Consider the following 26,370-nt stretch of genomic DNA (forward strand, 5'->3'; position numbering starts at 1 on the left):
AAATTCAGATGAAGGCCTCCTCCCTAAAACATGTAACATGTACTCGCACATGCACAGAAAGACAACTCCACCCCTGTGAAAAAGTCTCATGAAAGCCACCCGGCCCCCTGTCCAACACAGTGACTCACCAGTGGAAAGATCGGCTGCATTTCCCGTCTCCTCTGAATGAAAACATCATTTCCTCTAGTCACACATTTACACAAACATGTTTGGACACTTACACATAACACCCCTTTTTTAGGTTGTCTACTATGTGTCTATTTATATTTGGCTCAACAATCAGGGTCTTGTTTCCCTGTGCTCTTGTATCGTAACACCTTCCAAAACCACTAAGCTGCTATTTGACAGTTCACGATGCAACAGCCTTTTAATATCGACCACGTATTGCAACAAAGAAATGAGACGTGCTCTGCTCAGCGTGCGAGACAAAACCACAGACTGTGACAAAATGTCATTCATTCAGCAAAACGCTCACGCACAGTTTCCCATGGTGTCTTAATGCAGGATCTGTCGAGCCGCAAATCTGATAACACAACAGGGAACAACGCGCGCATTACTCTACAGCTCTGTTCTGCGCTGTTTCTTTGACACACTATAGCGCTTAAAGCCAAAGACTGACAATCTCTGATGTTGCGTGACTAGAATTTAAAATATCATCACAGTCTGGGAACTCTGGTTCACTTTGCAGCTTATTCTGACCGGGAACCGGCCACTCAGACATGATGTGAAAACTGACCTATTAAAGTTGGTTATGTTTTATGATGTTGAGAGGTTTTCAAACTCATTGAAAAAAAGTTCATTCATTTATTACCGATCAAAAGTTTAGGGTAAAAATGTTCACCTAGCATTTTATTAAGAATCTTCTTAAGTTCTGACCCTGAGATCAAAATCATCCAGATTTTGCTTTCAATATGCATCAGACAGCCTGTGGTTGACTATATCTGCCCCCTCGGAGACTAAAAGTTCCCTCGAGCTCCTTAAAAATAGACATCACAGGTTACATCAAGTGACCCGCTGACCTTTAGGGTGTAGATGTCTACTTGCAACAAATTCAATGTTCACCTTTGACCCCGTGACACAGGCAGCTATGTGACCTGCTAGTCTGACAGGATTAGAGACGTCCACAAGCTAATGTCTGTCAAATGAAAAGGAAAAACTGCTGACCTTGATCGCTCCCCACTTTCACGCTGCCAAAATACCCAAGAATCAAATAAGCCCTATTCATCTGCCCATATCAATTTTGTATACATCTGTAAAGCGTTTACATGATTATTTACACAGGTAAATAATCATGTAAACAGTTTTGAGAAGTTGGTGCTGACCAAAATACTGAAACGTCTTCATGGGAGTGAATTCAGAAATGACTGTTTGTTTCTCCCAAGTAAGACCAGGCCCGGTGCCAGAACCTTCCTTAACATCACAGTCTGGAAAAAATGAGCATTTCCCCCATTCTTAGTCATTTCTCTCAGCAGTTTCCCTTAACAATCCCTCAGCTGTTTCAAACATCTCCCAGCGCTCCAGTATACTAAAAAACAGACCCACCGCGGCCCTTAGAGGACCAACAGCACCTCAACTCTGACCGTGACACGTGAATGTTCAGGTCAGATGAGCCGGACGGATCTCATGTTTTATTTGTACCTTTAAAACACCTCATGACTTCATGCTGACATCAGAAGATCTGTGGCTGTGATCAGAGCCTTAAAATGACAGCGAGACGAATTGAATCAGACACGCTTACGCCTCGAAAAAGAATTTCACCTTCTATTTCTCATCGTGCACGGGACATTTCCCATCCCGACAAGCCTGCGTTTATCACTAACCACCACCCATAAAAATAGCACGACACGAACACATGGCAAAGCGCACCAGAAGTTATTCTGAGCTCCGGTTTCACCTTAAAATCACCAGAAGAAACACGAGAAAAACTTTCCTACCTGCCTTTGTGAAACGCTTCGAGAAGAAAGCGGTCTGTTTTCGAGCAAGCTTTGGGTGTAGTTTGGGATTAGGAGGCTTTTTCAGTAGAGCTGCATGCGCGTGTGAAGATGACAGGACTCCCTCCCTCCGGTCACCACCCTCGGTGAAGTGGGCGTGAATTTATCCTCGCTCAGCTGTGTGTCTGGTGTGCACCGGAGTGACATCACTAGGGCTTTCTCAGATGGGCTCCCTCACCTCATTTGCTCTCATCCTCTTTAATGTACACTTATGAGGGCTATGTACTGTATTTCAACCGATGAAAGTTCACAGTGGGCGGCGCTTACAAAGTACAATGCAGAAATAGAGAAAAGCATCTGACAACATGCTCTAGCGACAACAACACTCTTCTTTCCCCTGCACGAAATCATAAACACCGCACCACTCTGAACTTCTGCCTATTCATAAAAAAAGCTACTCGAGGTGGTGTGGTCTAATGTTTTTTTAATAGTCCAGACACTGTGAAAACACCCCACTGGCGATGACAGTTTTTACAGATTTTTAACCCTTGAATAGGTTATTGCAAAGATTAACCGGCGCTTTGAGTATACCCGAGTGTCCTTGAATCTAATATGCAGTGGGCAAAAAAGTAGGCCATACTTTACATTACTTCAGAGATGTTAATGCTTTGTTGGTCAATGGTTAATCTATGACAAGGGCAGTTTGCACTGAAATATGTGTCTTGAGAAATCTGTTCCAAAAGTTGACAATAATAAGCTACGTGTGTTATTTTCAAATGGGAACGGCTTCTTTAAAATGCGTTGCTCAAGGCACAAGAGCCAAAGACATCTGCCTGCGAAACTCGCAAATGAACAAACACACCCAGACATTTTTCCACGATGACCTCTTGCCCAATTAAAAACATGTTGTGGCAACGATGTGATCAAATTCGTAACCAACTACACAACATCTGAGTAAAACAGTTTATCCTCCTAGCCTCACCTTAAAATAATTGATTCATCTCTTAATTTGTGTAGTCAGAAGCAGCGTCAGGCCCAGTGCAATGCATCTGAACATGCAATATTTGGATTTGTAGTTTTGGAACGTGTCGTTCTCTAAAATTGTTCTTTCTGTTCTCCAAAAAAAACGAATCACAGCATCATTTAAATGCAAACTATTCCTTAAAGACTCAAGAATGACAAAACAGATCAGATTTCTCGGTGGTTGAGATCTTTCGTATAACCGTATAATCTTTCGCACTGGATGATTTAAGCACCATGGTGTGGGGTGTTTAAAGCCCAGGTGAAGTTTCAACCATATGAAGAAGTCTCTTTAAAAATGTGTGAGGCAACAGGGAAGAGATCTTTCTCAGGATGAACTGATGCTTTGTGTGGATGTGCTTGCTGGAATTACGGGAAGGACTGTACAAACACTGCTGATCCATGTATAACAAATTTGCCACCAGTGTGAAACAACAGACACGATGTGATCATCGCCTGAACACCTGCTTCCACAGTCTTATCACAAATGAATCGTCAGATTTCCTGACTCACTTTCAGAACGAATGTGGTTCAGATCGACACAGCTGTATTAGTTATCTCTCATTTATATTTTTTTACGACATACAGAAAATGATGGCGTATTGTCCTAATGCCCCCAGTGAGCAAAGGAGACTTTGAAAAGTCCAGAAGACGAAAGACAAAAAGAACCATTGAAGAAACCAGACCATTGTCCTCTGAAATTACAATAATATAAATTCATGCATTTATAATTTTGTATGTACATACACATATATTAGGGCTGTCAACGTTAACACGTTAACGCATGCGATACATTTTTTTCAGATGAACGCCATTAACGCAACATCCGTTTTTTTCTGTCATCATTGTCTAGCATTACATCATATTACCACGCTCTTATTCATATAAAGGCCTTTACACTTTCTAGGCATGATTTGAAATGGTTGTAATGACACTGCTCGAAGCAACACGACAGAGCGGTCCAGTCATAAAGATTAGTTTAAAGTCAACTGTAATAAAGAAAAAACATTAACTGTATTTTATTGTATGTGCATATTATGGTAAAAACATGTTTGTGCCGATATATTTAATTAAATGTGATGGAGTGGAAGATTGTGATGAAGCGTGCGGTCGGTGTTGAACTGCGAAACTGTTGTGTTAGCACTTCAGCAAAATCTTTTCAGAAGCTCTAAGGTAAGAGCAGCACATTAAAAATGCATTAAAGAAGCTTCCGACGGCTCATAAATAAAGATAAAGAGATGAAAGAGCATTCTGTAACTAAAGTTTAAATATCACATTCCATACAGCTCAAATCCCATGAGCGGTTGCGCCATGTGCTCACATCTTAGACTTTGATTAGACGAGAAGTCTTTGTTTCCAAAAAGTCAAATGTAATGTAACTTTTGCTCTTTTGGCTGTGTAGGCCTGCTGCATCCACAACCAAATGTTTGTTTTGTATTCAAGTGGCTCTGCACGAGAGTAACACAAGGCCGCTCATCGTCCGACGTTTCATTGCAGCTGACGTCACGTTCAAGGAAAAACAATCAAGTCTTGCTCAAAGGGCTGGGAATGGAGCGGGCGAAAAGAGGGCGGCTTTTTGATGGGCGTGCAGCACTCGTCTCACACAAACACACACAAGCTCCTCATCAAATAATTCATCAATAGTCATCAGAAAATCTGAAGAAGCAAAACAATTGTATCAACAACCTTAGGCGAGCCATTACAAAAAAAAAACGTTATGATGGATTTGCGTGCTTTTGGAGCTTCACATATAGGAAACCATCCAATGACATTGCAAAGACAATAAGAGCCACAATGTTTTTTCACAATGTCAGACATTAGAACGAGTAAATAATAGGAGCATTTTCATCATGGGGTGAACCTTTAGTAGAGAAACAGGGAATAGAACTTGTAAATATCAACACCATCTGTCACAGGTCACAGAGAGCTATTTAAGGGGCAATATCTGACCCGTGCAGAGCGATGCGTGTAGGCCTCTGGAATGCTGGAGAAATAAGACAATCGGGTCTTGTAAAGTCAAGGGGAGAGAGAAGGTCGAGCGCTGATGGTCGGTAAATGAGCTCGCCCCCTTCTTCTCTCTCAACGGCAGTTAAAACCAAAAACAAACACAGATCCACCGTGCGGCCGATGAGAAAGAGGTCTGGACAGCAGCTGCAGGCGTGGCGTGGGTGAGAAGTCAAAGGTCAAAGGTGATATGTTACGATTGGCTAAATGTGAATCTTGAAGGCCCTGTACACGGCCTGACGCAATGGCCTACAGCAGAGGCAGACTGAACAAACGGCTCTCTGTGTGCGTAACCGTGAAGGAGCATTCTCAGAATGATGTTCTTTCATAAGATCTGCCGTGTGCTACTGTGCGGCTCACTCTGTGTTTACAGTCAAAGCAGTTTAATCGCAGGGATTACAATCTGTTTACAGATATACGGTATTAGCAGAGCGACTATGCGATGTGCAAATATGATTCTGATATGGGTAAATCTCCAGAAAGCGGTCAACATGCTTGAATCAAACCCCACCACAAAATCAAGAGAAAAGAAAAAGCTTGTGACACATTTTTCATAACAATTCAGTACATTTGCTCATTACTGTAATCACAGTCATGTATATACCGCTCAAAAGATTAGGGTTACTTATTTAATCTTCATTCGTATTTGTAAAAATATTGATAAATCAATGAATATTAATACCTAAAAGTAAAATTTATCAGAAATATGTTATATTTTAACATCTCCAGGGCCATCACCCCTGAGATTCTCTCTTTGTATTTTATCATCCAGTTTCAGTTTATGTAAACCAAAACGTATATACTTATTTACAGTATATATATCACCTTAAATGTTCTTTTTAAGGCCATGATTCAGATGATGTGTCAATCACTTTTCAACACATTTAAGTTACATTAAATTATTCTGTGGACATTTCAAAACTGTATATGACTCTTTCTTCTGTAAAACACAAAATAAGATATTTTGATCAATGTTTTATTGATTTTTCGCCCATACGATGGGTATCGAGAGGTTTACAAAATTGTTCAAAAAATCTAGTTTTGTGTTATAAATGATATAAGAGTTTTCAAGAAGGCCAAAATTACACAGTAGCGTCCCGTCCACACTCAATATCAAAGCTGTCTGACACATAACAGACAAGATCCCTATATTCAAGTCCAAGAATTCTGTCCCTTTGGCCACCGTGTCCAATCAAGACAACATCCGGAGGACCACACACACTGACAAACAGCCTTCAAGCAAAGACGAAAAGTGCAGCTCTCGTGTCATGTGTTAACAGATGGGCGACAGTAAAAGCTTAACATTGTGTTGACAAACCGCTCCTCCTGTGAAAAGTCAATCTGTACTGCAGTGTGCTGAAAGGGTTAACCGTCTACCAGAAATAAGCTACTGGTTCCCAGCCACATAATCAAACAACATCTGAGATGGAGAGACCCAGCCGCCCATCAGAAGAAATTTAATTGAAGCCAGCCTGGCGTGTAGACACGTTTATTACGTAACAGTTACGCTGTCAGCCACACAAACAGTCCATAATAAAGCTCGGCATCGCTTTACTCGAAACGCCAATTCAGACTGCGGTGCTCGATCCTGCGACAACGGGGATGAAACTCTAGTCGACTTTCTGTTTAAGAGCTTAACGTAAATATGTGCTAACCGCTCTTAGGCTCATAATAAGCTAATAAGCATAAGATCAACTGTGCCTGCAAGAGCACGGAGAAAAACTCAAATCCCTTTACTGGCACAGATGAGACACAGAGTTGGTGAGATCGATTTGAAACGTTGCAGTTTTCTCAAAATGCACGGCCAAAACTCGTGAACTAAGCATATTAGCGCTTTAAAATGATTCGATGTTCTGGTAAAACCATCATGCTTCAAGAAAAACGATGAGCGTAGAAGTTTTAGCACATCTACTAACCAAAAACAATGTGTTGACCAGAGATTGTTTTAAAAATATATATTTTTGCATAGTTTTTTGCGCAACTATACGACATTTACGCATGAGAGGGATGGAAATCGTAATATAAAAACACTAAGAAGATCATGACCGTGTCAAATCCAACTCAAATCACTTTTATTGTCAATGTGAAGCAGAATTGACATTGTTTACAGTCGCTGAGCAACATTGCGACCAGCCGCATGAATATATAGAGTTCAACTGACATGAGGTAACAGGTGCGGGTATATCTGCTATTTAAAACTTCAAATGTGCCTCATCCAATCAGAATTTAGAGTTTAAACCGTCCGTATTTTAATGTTTGGAGTAGTGTATTCAAGTCGCAGGGTAGATATTGCAATGCTGTTTTTCTTAGCTTTTGTCATATCGTTTCAAACAACGAGAAACGAATCAAATTAGATCATTTCCATTTCAAAGGATTTTACCAAGTATAAACGTATGTTATATACCATAGAATAAGACTCCGGTCAAACATGCCAGCTATACACCTCACACCATAAGTTAGTGAAAAAAAGTTATGAGAGGACAAAATATACAACTTTACCTCAATAAAAGACTTCTACCGTCAGGTTTCAACGCTCCACACCAAAAGTGAATTCTTCCGACTCCTTTGCTTTCAAGGTCCCAGAGGAAAGACAGTTAGCTCTTTAAATCCCGTCTGATCTCCGTGTGTGCGGTGAACACACACTTTCTGATATGTCACCCTCCCTCTAGTGACTGATAACACAAAGCATTTTTAGAGTCCAGGCTGCAAGACTTGGCTGTTTTTCACACACCATCTCTGTCACCGACTCTCCAATCCAATCTCCCAGCCCTCACACTTTTCCTACCCAACCATCCCAAAAATGCTGTGGGCAGGGCCCTGGCCAAATATGGGGAGGCCACGGTAAACAAGGCCTGAGCCCTGTCCACTGGATCCCCGTGACTCAAGCCGAACCCTGGATTTAGGGCCCCCCTCAAAGAGGATGTGGGTAGAGAGCTTGTTTTTACAGTCACAAGGCCTGTCCTTTCCCATGTTTACATGGGAGCGTGTGGGTCTGCATACAGCATGTTGCAATTCTGTTTTTAATTTGTTTCCGGTACATGCCGCATAACACGTGCACGTACTTTTTTAATCAAAAGCATGTATTCTGTATGAGAGAAAGTGGGTGCTTTTTCTTTCTCGTCTTGGTCCTACAAAGTGACAAATATCACGGATAGTTCACCCAATAATGAAAAGGTCTTTCATCATTTATTCACCCTCATGTCATTCCAAACCCGAATTACTTTATTTCCTTTGGAGAACATAAAAGAAGATATTTTGAAGAATGTCGGTAATCCAACAGGCGCGGATCCCATTGACGTCCATTGTATGCACGCAAAACCACCGAAACATTTCTCAAAATATCTTCTTTTGTGTTCACCGGATGAAAAGTCATATAAAAAGTTGAAGGTAAATAAATGATGACAACATTTTTTATTTTTGGGTGAACTATGCCTCCAAATATTCCATGTAGCAACACAATTATTTTAGATGCAGTATAGCATGACACACCACAGGACATGTCTGCTTTTCTTGTCAACTTGTCAAGATCATATGTACTACCCTTCTGCCACCGAATTCACTTCAACAAACTCGACCCAAACTACTTATAGCACAAAAATCACCGCCACTTACCTCAACAAAAGTATATACCATAACTTCATCTCCGATCACAATGTGGCGCGGTCTTAAAGGGGTCTCATAAAAAATCGATATCTTTATATATGTAGAAAAAATGAATGGAGTTTATACTATTGAAAGTGAACGGTTACATTGTGATGGATCTCAGCCCAGCGGTACTGAAGCTCAGAGTCACCCTGCGGTTTCTGAGGTGCGCAAATATCAGCGAACCGGCAAAGATTGGCCATGCTTTACTCCAACACTGCCAACAGCTCCTATTCAACAGAGAAGTGCTATCTGTGGTCAAGGTAAGAAACAGATAAGACATCAATTACCATGCCATTAACGTCCGAGAAGAGATAAGGTATTATTATCTAAAACAAGCCCTCATATTAACTGTATACTCTTATTACGGCTCTCATTCCAGCTTTAGTGTTTCATTTTAAGATAGTGATGAGACAAACATAAAATGAAGTAAATAAAAAGCAGGAATGCTCTAACAAAACATGAAAATTCGGTCATGTTTTAGTCACTCCTAGGTCGGGATCAGATTGTTGTATCACCTCTTCAGGGGGACATAAGCCTTGTCGAGGTCCTGATCACCCTGTCTGGGTTTATTTTGAGTCAACGACCGGATGACTGTATGTTATCGCTAACTTGTGCTTTACAAAAGAAAGTAAGTCATGCAGTTTGGAATGGCATGAAGGTCCCTTAAAAGGAATCTTTCGTTTTTGATCCACTTTATATACATTAAAAGCAAAATATTTAAAGGTCCAGTGTGTCATTTTTTGTAGGACCTATTGACAGAAATGCAATATAATATACAGAGGTGTATAAAGACCTTACATAATAAAGCTTACTATAATGTTTTTATTACCTATTTCTATCGACATACACCGCAGGTCCCCTTACATGGAATCGGCCATGTTGATTCTACAGCGGACAAACTGCTCTACAGAGCGCGTTTCGTAAATATGTTATCTCCTTTCGAAAAGAAGCGAAAATGTCAGACACCGTAGTGTTTGGAAAGGGAGGGGTGGAGTGAGCCGTTGGTTGCGATTCGCAAACTAATGCTAAATCGATAGATGCCGCTACATTTTATACATTCGACCTTTAAAGTAAAAATGCAGATCATTTGCCTCTTTATCTGCATTTATGTTTGAAACAAATTGCAGGTTATTTTGCATATTGCTGCTGTCCTTCTGACACCTTGTATAGCAATATTTCGAGGTTTTTTTGTTGTTGACATAAATCATTGTTATTAGTCACCCATTATGTTTGTCACTGGTCTAGCAAATATCTAACCAATACAACATTAAAAATGCTGAATTTATTCATTTAAAAGTTCCTCACAAACAGTGAATTTGGAAAACCTTGGTTTCTATACTAAAATATAATGACATTTACTTTGAAACTGTGCCTGACAGTTCAAATAATAAATCATTGTTACAAGCTTACCATTGTGAATCATGGGAATACTGTTTTAAACACTAATTTTCTTTATACTTGCTTTATTTTAGAACAAAAATGTACAGATTGCAGAATACCATCATAAAAGGAAAAATGTAAAGATGTACAACTGCTGCTCCTACTAGCGCTTGGTCCTTTTCTCTTAAAATCCCAAAATGCCGGACCGTTCTTCGGTCTTGGCAGACTAAACTCATGAGTTCCAGTACAAAGACATACTGTCTAAGTGCTTATCAATCTCTTTAGTTAGTCCTCTGGCCCCTGTCTCTCAATGGAGATGTTTGACTACGTGATAGCCATCGAAATTCATGTGCAAATGTGCCCTTTCCATCCAGACGCGCCGTCTGAAGATAGCCTCTGTCAAGCATATGATGTCAGCATGCAATGGATCATCTGGCATCTTCTACTGTCTCGGACAGGAGCCTGAAATGCTTCCAGGTGATGCCAGGGGCAGTTAAAGGGACTTCGGGGGTCTGGCCTCTTAACCAGAGAGAAAGATTAGTTTACACTTCTCTTAAAGGTGGCAGTCGCATGCTTCCTATTTCTGCATGCCCTATTTAAAGCAGAGGCTGCTGGAGAGTTTGGCATTCTTTATGGCCCCTCATCTCAAATAGCTTAATGGAGAACACAGTAGAATTTGAATATGTGCTAAACTGGCTACACTGGACCCCAGGGATAACGGGTAATAAAAAGAAACATCCGAAACTCACGGGAATTCGTAACTATTTTACGAGGTGGCTAATTCGCATGAGTTTGAACAATGTGGCTGGTACAACAATATATGAGTTTAAAAAAAACGTATGTCACGGTAGAAGATACCACCTCGTAAAATATTTACGAATTGTGTTGAAATGACAATTTCCTGTATTATGAATTTCCCTTTCCTAAATGCGGACGTCTTGAAAGGGTACAAGAAATCACATGTCTGAGGAGCAAAACTGAACCACGGGTTAGAACCAGAGGACCAAGAGGGCATAAGGATGGACAGTTCTACCGACACGTGCGCGTGTGTGTACTCAAACTGACCCCAGAGCAGCACTACAAACACATGTGATTAAATCAGTCACATGCACAGACAACCACAGTAATGTACACTTACAGTTATGTCACATAACGCTTGAAACACCCCGAACCCTGATGATTTGATGTCGGATTATGCATTTTTACGTCTTTACAGTGTTAAACGTGCTGGTTCTCATGCTTAACATGGTCAACTTGTAAAAAAACGAGTTGGATGTATTACATAGTATTTCTGTGATCGATACACTCCCCCAAAGTTCATATAGGTTTCGGAAAGTTTTTTTCGGATACGAATATCCTTTACGTAACAACTTTTCTTAGTCCCTTATTGGGCACTTCTTCCGCAAAAATCACACCCACAGTAAGTTGAAAGAAATAAACCGCCTACCGACGAGCGTTTGGTATACCCGCTACCATTAAGATTGGCTGCGCTGTTGGCCTCAAGGTGCAGCCTGTTACTCTTGCGATAGTGATAGAAGTTGAGGTGTGTTTTTTTGTTGATGTCATATAAACACTGGATATAATGCTGGATTTGCAGATCGTTTGAAACTGATAGATGAAGCGGTCCCAGTGCTAAAAGATGCAGGACATGAACCACACGCCGTGAAACTAAGTCATATGTCTGTGTTTTGTTGGTTAATTGGCACGTACGTGCATAATGTAAACAACACAAAGTTATAGTGAATCAACAGCCGGGACAATACGATGATGTTTCGTTTGCTCGTGATTTAGATCCTCCCCCCGCACACCCCCAGGAGGTCGTTTTTTTTCGGAAATAATCGTACAGCTGTAGCACTATCTATCTTTTATAAATGTGACAAACGAAATACTCTTCGAAGATACGAAATATGCAATACTACTCTATAGGTACTCAATATTAATATGAGATTGGCAGAAACTGCGCGATCAACCGGACCTTAAATGGACGACATGAGTACACATTTTGAACTCTGGGTCACAATCTTTAGTTAACAATGCAGTAATGCACTACGTAGGGAATGTTGACTGGATATTAAGCAACATAATTTGAAACCTTAAATGACAACGGAGGGCTTTTCATTTTGAATGCGTCTTACCATCCATGGAGTCTTCAGATCGCTGGTTGAAGTTCTCATATGAATCCCATCGAATCAGATGTTCTTGGGTGTTGTAGTCTACTGATACACTGGGGCCGTTCTCCAGGTGATCCATTCCTATGACAATTTTGAGACCGGTTTACTGTTCTGTTCTTGCAGTTCATGGCATTTTGTTTACGAAGATAAAATGCAATGCAATAGAGTTCTGACCTTGGATTTTTTCTGGACCAAAAGAAAAGACAAATTCCACCTTCCCATATTCAGGAAATCTGTCATCTGTTCAAAACAAAAGCAAAACCTGAAAACTTTTTAAACTATTGACAAACGCAATTTTAACCGTCAATTCATCAATAAAGCGAAAACATGCGTTTTTACTGAATGCTCAGAAAACCAGACAAACCCAGCATACCTTTAAAAGTTTCATCCAGCTCATCTTTGCCAAAGACGATACCCAGGTCATGAACGGCACAGGTGTGAAACTGCACACGAAAGATGACGTCACGAGACGGGCTGCGGAAACGCTTGTGGTAACACTTCAGCTGTAGTGAAAACGAGCACAAGTACAAATCACATAAAGCAACAGGTGAGCTGATAAACGACATTCATTCATAAAATTATGATTTTTTTCTCTTCAGAGAAGCTCATTTTAGTGACTTTTGGTTTTATATATGCAGCATGTTATTGAAAAAAAATTGGTCAACGTTTTAACATCTGAAAGACTTCGGTGCGACTGCATTGGTGCTTGCTTTATGTATTTATCTTTTATATTTTCAATGCAAGTAGGAACATCACCATCTTTCTATCATTATCATAATTACCAACATGTAGACGTGAATGCACCATAAATCAGTTTTATGAAAAGTGTCATTGCACAATTCATAAACACAATTCATCCATGTTTCTGGCCTAAGAATGATGTGATCAGAGTTTATTGAGATGTAGAATTCAGGGACTTCCAACCTCAATATTGTAAGTGGAGTACAAGAAAAACTGACGACTGTCCATATTGAAGTACTTCATGGAAAAACAAGCATGATGTAATAATGGCAACATGCGCACATGATTAATGCGGATAGATTCATGCGCATTATCTAACTAATCTACTGAATTGACAACATTACCCGAAGAAGTATAGTTAAAAACATCAAGATATGCTGCAGTTTAGGAAGGTTATGCCATTAGCTGCTTACACCAATTTACAGGAATGTACTGGGTTTAATACAAGTTCAGTTGTCAGTATATTGCATAATGTAAAATGTGGCGGTTACAATAGCTCACAATGAACTTGGGAATATAACTTTGATATATATTAATAGTATACTTATACGTTCATTTAAATAGCATTTTTACTGCATACTCATACTCATTTAATTGCATACTAAAGACAAATGATTTTCAATACTAATCAACATGCTGACTATAAAGATTGACCTAATGGGAAACATTCTTTTAAGATTAGACAAACCAGTCGCATTTAGAAGCTGTCAGCACACACATTCTACCCAGAAAGGTCTATTCATGGGCTTGAAATAGACTGTTTGCCTTCTTGCCTTCCCATGATGCCGCTGAGCCAGATATGTAAGTATAGTGAAAGTATGTAGGACTGTGAGCCTCTCCAAAACCCAGACAAGGACATATAAATGTCCTGACTGGCTACCGAGGAAACTGTATCCCATTTCCTGTAGCCCAAAATAACTGTAATTAAGCTACTTAACTTGGGGCAGATGGACATAAAATGTACAGCTTCTCAGTTCGGAGAGAGAATCAAAACAAACAACAAAATTGAGGAAGACGGGGCCTGGCATCGAACTCTGCGGTTTTCCCAAACTGCAACAGCGCCTGGGCCGCGCAGATGGGGGTCCGGCACAGCAAGACATTCCTCAATGATTCACATTTTACAAGATTTAAGAATAAAACAAGGCAGGCTGTCAGAATGCAATGACAAAGCGACATTTAAATAAATAAATAAACATTTGAACAAATTAAGCAACATGTAGAGTTCATCCAAAAAGTACAGTTTTCACTCTCATGTTGTTTAAAACATGTTTATTTATGTGGCTTTGTGTGTCTGTTTTTACAATGGGGGTCAAACGTTGTTTGGTTACCAACGTTCTTCAAAATAGCTTTTGTGTTTTGCAGAACCAACAGGTTTGAAATGACATGAGGGTGAATAAATGGTAACAGAATTTTCATTTGTGGACGAACTACCCCTTTAAGAGGCTTAAACCTCAAGGGAAACGTTCTACCGTAAGCGCTAAGTACATATTGATCTATCGTGCCCTTAAGAAACAGAAACGCTACTGTTGCGGTTCATCCTCCGTTTATAGTTCTGTATAGATCCACTTTGATTGATAATGCTTGCAAAGGACTTCCTAAAATTATAAAATCAGTGAAAGAGCCCTCCATGAGCGCAGCATAACTGCACACGAAAAAGCACTCGGCTCTTTTTGGCTTCCTTCTCCAAAAAGCTTTCCGGGGAAAAATGCGAATAAATCCATGCTGGCATTCTTTGAGAAAAGTGCATTTCAACAGGGATGTCTATCTTGTCTGATGGATGCCCCGTTGGACGCATCGATTTATTGTTTGCATATTTTGCTCTGGAAAAGCCCATAAATGGATAAAGCTCTTCTGCAATTGTGCATTCTTTCTACTTCAACCGTGTAATAATTCACCTGTGCCTAGGTATTTTCCGCTCAATTGAATATTTGGAAGCGACGACAATACTTTATATGTGAAAAACAGACCAAAAGAACGACTTTAATCGATATATTCTTGTCAGTCTATGGTGCCTTCATGCGAACACTTCCAACGCTTGCGCATTCCGACTTAAAACCCGGAGGCGCAGACGCATGCTGTATATAAGCTGATCTTTGCTAAATGTCTTGATGATTTCGATATTGAGGAAGACTTGCACTTTAACCAACAACTATAACCAGGATGTCTATGTGGAAGCCTGTAAATATCTGGGATGTCACCTAAATATCTTTATTTGTGTTCCGAAGATGCCGGGAGGTCTTAAAACATGTCATGTAGGTGTGTTAAAAATAACACAATTTAGATTTTGAGATTAACTATTACTTTAAAGCAAACTATGACTTAATATCCAATTTTTTACATAAGGGTGTATAATGGATGAGGTTTCATGAGATGCACAACGATGTTCTTACCAGAATGTCTCCTTTGAGGAGCAGGCCAGGCTCAATGGTGATACAGATGCTGGTCTGACCGTCTCCTTGCACATTACTGCAAATAGAAGACAAATGTTGTTGGTTGCGCTCAACAAATGTATCTAACAAAAACAGTTTCTCATGTGAGCCCTTACAGTGCATGGTCAATGCACACAAAAAAAAGATGTGATCCTATCAAGATGACATCTTACTGCAGAATCATATAGCATTTGGCGCAGCACGTGTTAAAAACGCACATCTTAAAAGTATAGCTAAAATGATGGCTAAATGTATTTTTTGGTTCCCGTCCCTAATGTCAATTACACAACAGCTCTCCAAAAGTGTGCAGAAAGTGCTACGGAGGCCATGTTCAGCTGAATGAAAGCAGCACATGTTGGCCGCTCTAAATGTGTGTGATTCAGCTTTCCCAGACACAGTGGGAGGGGCAGACGTGATGGGGCAGCACGTGATTGGTTGCTTTGGAGGCTGGGCTTGATGCCAGGGCAGCATGAGCAATATAGTGCAGAAAAACATGAAGCCATTCATACTAGATCCCAGATGTGTAGACGGGCTGCATGGCCTGGTAGATCTTGAGGAAAGGGCGGCAACCTGGGAAACGGGAAGAACAATAACAATGTGTTAGTACAGTGAAAACACAAATTAGAAGAGCTGGATTATACATATAGGTTTATGTATTTAACAGACACATCCAAAGCTGTTCAAGGTATACATGGATGCGTCCAATGGGAGTCGAAGCCATGATCTTCATCTTGGAGCAGAAACTGTCTGTCTAGCTCACTCGGGCCTTGTTTACATCTGCTATTAACATCCGTGATCACATGGGTCAGCCGAGACGGATCACCGTTCACGCCTGGTATCAACATGTGTCTCCTGTGACCAATTCGCATTTCGTCATGGGGAGGGGCTCTTATTTCAAGCATCATTTATTGCGCTATTGCATTCGTGCACAATGAAGAAAACATGCAGGTCTGTAATGCATCAGATTAACCACTGATGCAACGTGGCCTTTCTAAATCACAAAATGTATTGAAACCCCAAATTTACATTTTGCGACTGAGATGGTAATGGCAATATCAATGCACTTGAGATTGATCTCCGTCAACCATCACGTGTCAAAGAGCAGCCCGTCAGTCTCTCAGGAGGCGTCTGACAGGAAGGCGTCAAAGGCAGCAGGGGGTCGGGCGGCTGCGAAATGCCCAAGACAGGCTCCTGAATGCTTCCTCCAACATCTCCAGTAACCATTAACAAACATTCAGCTACAGCTTACCTCCTTTAGACTCAAAGTTAGGGATCCCGTGCATGATGACGTGATGGAGAAACAGAGGCTTGTTGTTGATTTTGATGTGGCCGGAGAGCAAACCGCTGAAATACTGCACATACCTACAACAAAAATAATCACATTTAGAAATAACGACACAAGGCAAAAATATTACGGACTGGTTTCACAGAAATGGCTTAGCTCAAGCCAGGACTATGCCTGAATATTTATGTAGCTTTTGGAAAAAATTCAGATCTTGAGACAAAACGATGGCACTGATATATTTGAAGAAATTTCTGGGCAAGTTATATCCTGTTAAGACAGGTCACACATTCATGTTAGTCTGGGACTAGCCTTAAACCAACAAGTTTAAAAAGCCAAGCGTAAGCTATAAAATGTAAAGCTGTGCAAAATCACAGGGTTTTCAGCATCAGACGTGTGCACGTGTCATAATGTACAATATAAAAATCTGAACACTGTTGTGAAGTCTATTTAGGGCCGTGAGACATTTTCATTTAGCGTTTGAGGACCACTCTGCTGTCCTTTCAATCCCAGATGCTGGTTTCGATAAACAGGAAAGGCAGTTTTCATCAGGCCACGTCCCTGGAGAAGGACAGTGACCGGAGCTTTCGCATCTTTCTGCCTTTCCCATGAAGCTTAAAGAGTTTTTAAACTCCGAGGCCCCTCCGTTCTGGGAGAGCAAGCTGGCAAAACTCATGAGCTCTGAATTCTTCTCTTCTCCTGAAGCGAGATGACTTTGCTTTTCCATTTTCCATAAAGAAAGCCATTACAGCAGAACTACGTGACACAAGAGCCAGATTAATGAAGCCTGAAGTGCCAGTTCTGCCATGTGTAGATGGAATGCTTACCCTCTGTGAAAGTAGTGTTGCCTTATGAAGAATAACCGCGGCATGTGCCAGTTTGTGTAGAGTTGCGCTTACGTTTTCAGTCAGTTTTGCGTCATAAATGAATGTTTTCACAGATGCACTCTAAAATTCTAAGACCACTAGTTAAAATGCATCTATTTTGAATTAATTTCAAACACAACCATTTTCAATACAAGTTAAATTAAATGATTCAACTTGAATGTAAATATGAGCATGCATATTAGCACGCATGCACTGGAGCTACAGAAGGGTGTGTGATGCTATCCCAGCATGATTTGAGACGGAACATCGATGCATTTATATTAATGATCTAGAAATAGCACAGAATTATAATTCAATCATTTCCCTGTGTATGTAATAACACTATTGTTTTCATTTGTTTCAATTTCTAGGTTTAAAAAAAGTCTGATTTTCAATGTGGTCACAGACATTTGGACCTGACTGTACATATAAAATGAAATGGCAGAAGGACGATTCAAAGTCTGGATCAGCGTGTTTGTGTGTAGTAGAGCTGTAGTAGTAGAATTCTGGTTTGGCAGGTCAGTAATACACATGCCTCTTTTAACAACTGCAGACTACTGGACAACCACTCCTGTCTATTTTTATCTTGGGAAATTGCTGCACAAAGGTCCGAGATCTCAAACACTGGCCTATCAGCATCTCTACCACATCTTATACATGATTTTGAGGATTTAAGTAGAGATGCACATTAAACTATCTGCCATATTGGTATCTGTCGATAAATGGTCATTTTTAATGTTATCGGTATCGGCTGATAATACAATTTATGCCTAACTGCTATTATCAAAACATTATGTATGTAGTATGTCGATATTTATAATTGTGAAAATTATTGTGTACACTGCTGTAGGTAAAAACACAATTATAAATTGAAAGAGTAAACTGAATCTTGCACAAATATATAATGTAATATAAATAATGTAATGTAATGTAATGTAATATAATATAGCATATAGCATATAATAAATACCTTTTATGATGATCTTGGTTCGGTATCAACACAGAAGACTTTTCATACTGCCATAAGATACTAAAGATTTGGTAAGAACCACTTGACCCATGTTAAGCTAACAATACCATAGGCATTTTGTTTACATGTTTCAAATGCTGTTATCAGAACGGTACAGCTCATAAATGTGAACAATAGCTGTAACCAAACATTTACGATGAGGGTCAAACTCATAAAGCGTAAAGATAAGAGGTCAGCAGAGGTCAGAGAGGAAACAAAGCACAACTGACCTTCTCTGGGAGGGTTGACCTACAGGAAGCACTTTATCTTCATAAAACCTCTTCATGGCGAACCTGTCAAGAGCCTGATCCGCACTGTGATAAATTAAAACATTGTTTATTTAAAAAGAAATCATGGTTTTATACGCAAAGATAAACATGGGCTACATGTGGTTATTTGCACAGATATTGCTACAGAATACTTGACAGATTCTCTGTTAATATTTCAGCAGAAATTCATTTACTCATTATTTTTTATATTTAGGAAAAAAAACATTGTAAACGTTTTGCTTTCTTTTGTGTTCACTTACGCAAGTTATACAATAAGGAGTGATTTTTAATTTTGGTTGCGCTATTCCTTTAAAACCAATCCAGTGCATGGCGTTCTTAAAATGACCACAAAAACTGTTTTTGCATCAGGGATGAATTTAATAAGCATGTAATTCAGGTCTTCAGACAAATCCTCCTTTGTAAAATGATGCGATTTGCTTATGTTTTTTTCCAGCTCATGTTACCTAACGCGTGTCCAGTTTTATGATGTGAGATTAGGAAGTGCTCAAAAGAACATCCTTAATTCAATAAACACAAACAGTATGCAGGTCTCACCTCGCTGATATGTTGCTGTAATGCATGTATGCCGCCACAACCACCCCTGTTCGACCTCGGTTTCCCTGCATGGAGAAAATTGAACAGAAGATCAGAAAATACGTTTTATAGCAATATGGAGAATTAAAAGTTACAATTGACAATTATTCCATAATGTTTTATGTCCTCTTCTTCGGTTTACATCCTGCCGCCTCCTGTCTTTTGTAATTTCCCTCACAAAGGCCAGTTCGTGATAACATCCTCCTTCAGGAAGTGATTTAACAAATCCTATGTAATAAATATGTTTTTGTTTACCATTTTTTACACTGCTTTCTCACTTTCGGAATGATCACACATTTCCACCATCAAGCCATCGCCCCTTGTTTCCATTGTTACAAAGAACAACACAGGTCGCCATAACAATGCAGTGTTTATGGTTTTCTGTTAAAAACAAAGGAAAGTGAACATTTTTGGCCCCTTTAAAATCCCAGATCACTTCTTCTCCGGGCGTCTCTCTTGGCAGTGCTACACCGTTTAGGGCATCTGATGGACAGAAATGCGAGATGCATTCGCAGGGTGTGTGGTGTGGGAATACTTAAATGCTTTAATATTTCTTAAAGCTCAAATTATCATCGTTCAATATATGCCTGAAATGTTTGTTATCCCATCTCATCACAATCCACCGTCCCCGTTGACAACAGTAACAAAACATTTTTGTTTGCACCTTGCATTGTTTTTCCTGCTTTTGCAAACCAGATTTTTTTATTTCGGACCCATCGAATGAGAGCGTGTATATATGCTTAAGATATATGCCGCTTTCTAATGTTTCTACGTGTGGACACAAACTGTTTCCATAAAAGTACAGTCTCCTCAAACCAGAACGATACGACTTCAAACATTGTGTCATTACTGTATGTTTATATGTGGTTACCAGCAATGTGACTTAACCGGATCAAAAGGGAGTAAAAGGGAACATTTAAATATATTGTTTATGAACCCAGCTTGGTGTGAACCTCCAAACCCGGGTCACTAAAGGGGTTTCAAAACAACGGAGTAACTGTAAAAGTAAAATCATAATGCGTTTAATAAAAACTGCTACTTATGCAAAACCCTGCAGCCGCATCGTAAATCAGACCACCTACATATACAGTGACCCCAAACGCTACATACAAGGCTCTCTGATGTTTGTGCTCCGTTCCTTTCAAGATAATTCAAATATCCTTGTGCAGTTCAAGAGTGGCATAAGATAGCAAACAGAAGCTCGGGAGCTTGCGGAGAACGCCATCTACTGACAAAGCCCCGTGGGCACCGTTTACAGTATCTATAATATGCGGCAGGCTTAAATAATGTTGTAAAACTGAGCATCCTTGTTTGATGTCTGCGCGGGAGCTTTGCCTTAAAACATAGAGACACTGAAAAACTACCTTATTGTGTAAGACCACCACATTGTGACTGTCTGCATTCATCCACGTGTCCATAGCTTTACAGATGCTGCAGATCTTATCCAGGGCAGGAGCGTGATGATCCGGCCAGCCAAAATCCAGCACCTTACGCAAGCAAACACATATGAGACCACAGAAGGAAACCTCCCCTCTTTACATAACATACGAGTCATGGATTAACCTACTTTAGGATTCAGTTTGGAGATATCGTTTCGCTGCTCACTGAGGTTGAAGAGCTGTAAAAAAGTGTGGTTTCTTCAAAAAACGTTTGAATTTGTAATATTAGTAGTAATAAACTCGAAGATGTCTTACCAAGTAGTTTTCTCCATGTTTGGAGCGTAGCATGGTGGCCACCTCCTTTATGTTAGCGCTGTAGCTCTGTTCTTCTGCTGAACTCGGGAAGGTCACAGATATGATGCGTTCTGTGATGTAGACCAGGTCCACCTCATAGTTTTCCTCCATGGCCTGGATTAAACTCAGACTCCTGCAAAAACGAGAACAGATCGTTTGGAAAACAGAAGCGAGTGCAACAATGCAGTACAGACTCACAGTCACAAGCTTTAGACAATCTTGGATTCTTGGAAGTCTTGTAATTCACAAATCAAGCACAGTCTTGTGTCTCAGGGTACGTGACATCATCAAATCATCGTGCTTTTAAGAGGAACGCGGACATCTTTATTATGTCAGGGCCGATCTGATGTTCAGGATGGCTTGAGCGAAGTTTAGCAGGAAAAGATTGATCCCAGAGATAAACAAAGACATGAAAATATACTGCATTCCATGTGCACAGCGGGGCAGACCAAAGAAAACAATTCGGTCGCTGGTGTGGCGCGAGTCTGCCAAGGACGAAACCACATCGCCCCCCCATCTCTGACCTCACTTTCTCCTCAGGTCTGGTTTTCGGGGCGATCAGATAAAAGGCCGGCGGATAATCAGGACAGCGGAGGTTCTGTCTGCAAAACCTACGTGTGCAGCATTTTATGGCATCGTAAATAGGTTCACCGTTTGCGATCCCTGAATGTTTTGTTCATTTACAAGAAATCAATACGCAGGACTAGGCAAGAAACGTCAATTACAGTGAGAATAGTTGGGAAAAAAAAGAATCTCTTTAAAAATGCATTACTTAGCCAAACGCTACACTTTTAATGGAAGTTCTGTCGGTGAGGGCAGTTGTTATGCTTGCAGAGCTTTCTGCGGCTGATTTGCATTCAATCCATGTGGAATAAACGCATGCGAATAACTCATGATTGTACATCATAGATAAACACTGCACTTACACAATACACAGAAGTTGGGCAAACCCCTACGGTTGCATATCTGGCCTAACAATGATTGAACAATCTTTTAAATACTCAACTCTTTTCTATTTTATTAAGCAGAATTCAATGACATATCTGTATTTCTTTGATCTGTTTTGATGTGAATCACGCACATACTCTACACAAAGATTGCTCTGCAATGGGAAAACAGAAACGTTCCAAGGGGTCTCAAAGGATTTCATTTGAAGGGCTTGTCCGAACGGATAGTTGGCCAAAGTAAGGGACAAACAAAATAGCTGTCCTTGTACACAAAACAGCAATAATTCCCCTGGTAGCTTAATCGAGAGCAAAGCTGTCTCTGAGAATGGCATGACCACACCCAAGAGCCAAGAGACACGAGACTAACAGAACGGATCGGCTTCAGACGGTCTCAAGACGCCTTCTTAAACATCGCATCTTTCTTAAGAAAATGCCTAAAAAGAAAGCCACGGTTTTATAACGTTATGAACACACTCATCTTTTGAGTAATGTCCATCAAGCATCAAATTAAATCAGAACAATAACCAAATAATTACTGTATATGTTCGGGGTATGTTATCATGCTTGTTCAAATAACTGTACAAAGTCTTCTATTAAATCCTGTTCTTCAGTTCACTGGATGAAATGCATTTCTTTGGTTTATTTCAAGTGTAAAAACACGCAAGCTTGGCCTGTTTAAAAAAACAGCCAAATCTATTAAAAATTTCCAATGGCTTTGTATAGAAATGTATGAGTAACCAGGGTAATCATGAATCCCCACGGGTGGGCAGTGCCTGCATGGCCATCAGCAAATGATCATCCAAGATAAGCGTGTTGTTGGTTATGTAATCCATGTGAGAGAGGACCATTATAAGGACATACTATACATAACGGACCCCAGAAGAACCATTCTAGAAAAAGGTTCTTCTATGGCATCGTGAAACACCTTTACTTTTAAGAGTGTAGATGTTTTTTAAACTGTTTATTCTCAGACTGCAATAAAGTATGTGAGACTGATCCGAGCAGACCAACAACAGCAGAGGTCAAATGTCATGGATTTAGGAACGCTGCGAGCGTACATTGAGATGTTCAGTAAAGCAATCTATCACACCAGAGAACTCTGATTTCTGATAAAACATTTACCTGGATGGTCTGCGTCGAGACTCCATGCTCTTGGAGGATTTGGTTGAGCCCTAAGACACAAGAAAATTAGAGTTAGTATCTTATTTGAGGAAGACAAACTAAAGTTTGGTATTATGACGACACTCATGTAATGGCGCCTCATACAAACTGTAAAAGAATATACTGTATTATTATGAAGGAATTTTCCATCATCTTCTTTTACAGTTGTTTTACCTGTATTTAAAAAGTTGCAATGCACTGAATAACATTTTGGATTTATGGAAACGTCCGTAAAATAAACAGATAAAGAACTGAAAATGTACTGGTAATTTTTCAAAGTATGCAAAAATAATGATTAATGTTAAACAGATTAGAATACTACATGTTGTGTCAAAGCAAGTCGACAGAAAATGTTTACGGCTTCTCTTAAATTTCTATCATGTAGGCTGACAAACTGATGACAGTAAAGAAGTCGTAAACAAATAGTAAAAAGGAATTTACAAAACAATTATTCAAACATTCACTGTAATAAATTTGATTTACTGTCAAAGATTTGCGGCTCTGGTTGCCGGAAAAACTTCAATAAGAAAGCAAACAACTTTTCACTTTAAGCACACTTTGTTATATGCATTACAGCAGAGTTGTGTTCAGCAAATTTTTTGTTATAGTTAAATTCTTTATTGTAAATTGTATTGACTGATACATAGTTTATGAATAACAGTAATCAGCCAATAAAATACAGCTCTTATCTCAACCAATGGTTGTGTCAATAGCTCAAGCAATACTGTATGTCTGGGGTGGGACTACCTGTTTAGTGAAGCAGAGGAAGATGGAAGGACGTTTGAATCTTATTTGAAAAGAGTTACCAACCAATCCAACATGTTCATGGTCTCAGTTCACGTGAGAAACAGATGAGATCTCACAAATGTGGAAACATTCAGTGAGTGACTAAGTCACTGGTGCACCATAGGGAATGATGGACAAGACTAAAAAGGAACAATGCTTACTAAGAAAACCCAGAATCGACGTCTAATTACAGACAGGGCTGGGGCCCGTTCTAAAACTGTATGGATCCTGGTTTTTACGAAATCTTAGAGTAGTATAGAACAATGTAAATAAATACGTTGAAAAGAAAAAGGAAACGGAAACAAGAACAAAATCCAAAACCATTCCAGAACATAACTTTACAACTTTTATTTATTAAATAGTAGTACATTTCACTTCTACTCCTCAACTAGGTGAAAAGCCAAACTCATGTCATTGGTTTAACCGTTCTTGCCACATTCGGCTGGTCAGGACGGTCAAATAAACACAGTAATGTTTTAAAAGCTCCACTAAGCCACAGTGTTTACAAACACAGACAACACAGACACGAGATCCGACCCGGGACCCGTACGGGTTCAGGTCTATATTTTAACTAGTTGGCCGGATCCGGGTGGGGTCCAAATCCTATTACTAATAATAGTTGAGTCCGCGTCGGGTCGGGTAGTACATTTATTGCATTTATCGGGTCTTAACGGGTTTGGGTCCAACTTTAAAAATATTGGACGGGTCCGGGTCGGGCCTGTGTTGAACAATCACAGGTCTCTTCGGGTTCGGGTCCACATTTTTGGACCTGTGAAGACCTCTAAACCAAAAATCTTTAACGTAAAAAATCATTTGAAGGAAAAATCGATTTCCTTTACATTACCGTGCATTCCTCGACACTCTCATGTTTACCAGTCGGACGTGTTTTATGTTACTTCATACTTCCATTTCAGTTCATTTTATTGTTTAAATGCAATTATTTCCTCCATCTATAAAGCCATCCAAGAATCCATTAAAACCCACTACAAAAATGTCTGTGCGGTATTGTAGGTCCGATCCAGGTTTCAAATCAACAGATTGTAAAAGAACATTAGCACATTTTGTAGCCAACACACATTTAAGTATAGATTTCAGGTCCAGGCCATTATAAACCTAAAACACGAGGAAACTCACAGAAAAGCTATAATACAACAAAAATGGGGAGTACCCCCTCCCCGTTACGACACACTAGAACAACACACCCTGGCATATAAGACCCTCTCCCCATCCTCAGAGTCCAACCATCCATCTATCGGCACACTGTGCCCGGCTCCAAAAACATTCAGTTAATCAGCCGATAATTGCGACCCCCAGAAGGACAGCCAAGCAGGGGTGGGTGGGGGGGTTGGAGGGGTCTCAGGCAGGCTTGATCAAAACCAGCTGTAAAACACTGCTTGCAAGCGGGCCGACAATAAACCATCCGAGAGCGAGGCGGTGCACGCAACTCCAACAAAAAGACGTGCGATCCAAGATGAACCAAAAAAAGAGCAAAGCTTGGAATCCCACAGAAATTTGAGGGCCTACCTTAAACAGGTAACCTGTACTCCACCTCCAGGCATCGCGAAAGGACGACAAGCGCCTTCGTAGAGAGCCGCTGGGATTCATGGTTGGGAAGTAACCCTCGGGTTCTCCTCGCATTCCCCTTTTCAAAAACAGTGCCTCACGTTGCCGGCTCTATTTTGGTTCTGTGCCGTGTTGAGGATGCCACATGCCTGCCGTCAAACTTCAGCGGACCACAGCCTTCTTTCTTGCACTCAAAAAAGTTTCTCTTTGCCTTGTTTTGTTCTTCCCTCCCTCCCTCCCGCCTTCCGAACTAGCCTCCCACTCGGACCCCTCCCTTTCCTCAGCGCTGCTCCCCCTCCTTCTTTCCCATGCTGCGTGCGTGTGTTTCTGCCACCCGCATTTGTTTGGATCTTCCATCTAGCCTTTGCTCCCTCTCTGGGTCACACATTCAGCAGCTGATCATTCCGACCTCCTTAATCCACCCAACAGTTTCACATTTTCACGGTTATGTCTTCGGCAGAAAACCATGACCCACCATCTCTCCTTCTTTGGATACTAACTTAGTCTACTGCATCACAAAAGGGTCATATTATATACTACAAAATAAAGAGATCCCTCAGGTCCACTTACAATGTTTGGAACGTTTCTTCAGCGCCCAAAATAGCAATGTTCATGACTATATTCCATACTCTCTATGAAGCTGAACCTTGTGCTTTTAACGCCACAAAGAGACGTCATTTCAAGTTACATATACATTTTCCACCCTCTCTGACCCCCCCCAAAAGAAACATCAGTTATTCATGTCATTCAAAACATGTATATGACTCATTTCTCAGAGAAATTCTGAGTGGTTTTGTCTTCATAAAATGGGGGCCAATGTTGCTTGGTTACCAACATTC

General features: G+C 40.3%; 1 protein-coding gene across 4 annotated transcripts in view; it reads right to left on the reverse strand.

Moving 5' to 3' along the window:
- Positions 1-26,370, reverse strand: part of tns1b (tensin 1b) — a gene marked incomplete at its 5' end in the record, with an annotated part of 121,508 nt that overhangs the window by 23,908 nt on the left and 71,230 nt on the right. For all 4 annotated transcript variants that reach the window (XM_079464724.1, XM_079464723.1, XM_079464725.1 and 1 more), the window contains 12 exons: positions 12,116-12,232; positions 12,326-12,391; positions 12,525-12,654; positions 15,283-15,358; positions 15,831-15,891; positions 16,571-16,683; positions 18,709-18,792; positions 19,303-19,367; positions 20,706-20,828; positions 20,909-20,959; positions 21,036-21,207; positions 23,144-23,193. In XM_079464724.1, the coding sequence (XP_079320850.1) occupies positions 12,116-12,232; positions 12,326-12,391; positions 12,525-12,654; positions 15,283-15,358; positions 15,831-15,891; positions 16,571-16,683; positions 18,709-18,792; positions 19,303-19,367; positions 20,706-20,828; positions 20,909-20,959; positions 21,036-21,207; positions 23,144-23,193 (1,108 nt within the window). The remainder of the gene's footprint in view (positions 1-12,115; positions 12,233-12,325; positions 12,392-12,524; positions 12,655-15,282; positions 15,359-15,830; positions 15,892-16,570; positions 16,684-18,708; positions 18,793-19,302; positions 19,368-20,705; positions 20,829-20,908; positions 20,960-21,035; positions 21,208-23,143; positions 23,194-26,370) is intronic.

This window comes from Barbatula barbatula, assembly GCF_947034865.1.
Source record: "Barbatula barbatula genome assembly, chromosome: 9".
NCBI classification, from domain to species: domain Eukaryota; kingdom Metazoa; phylum Chordata; class Actinopteri; order Cypriniformes; family Nemacheilidae; genus Barbatula; species Barbatula barbatula.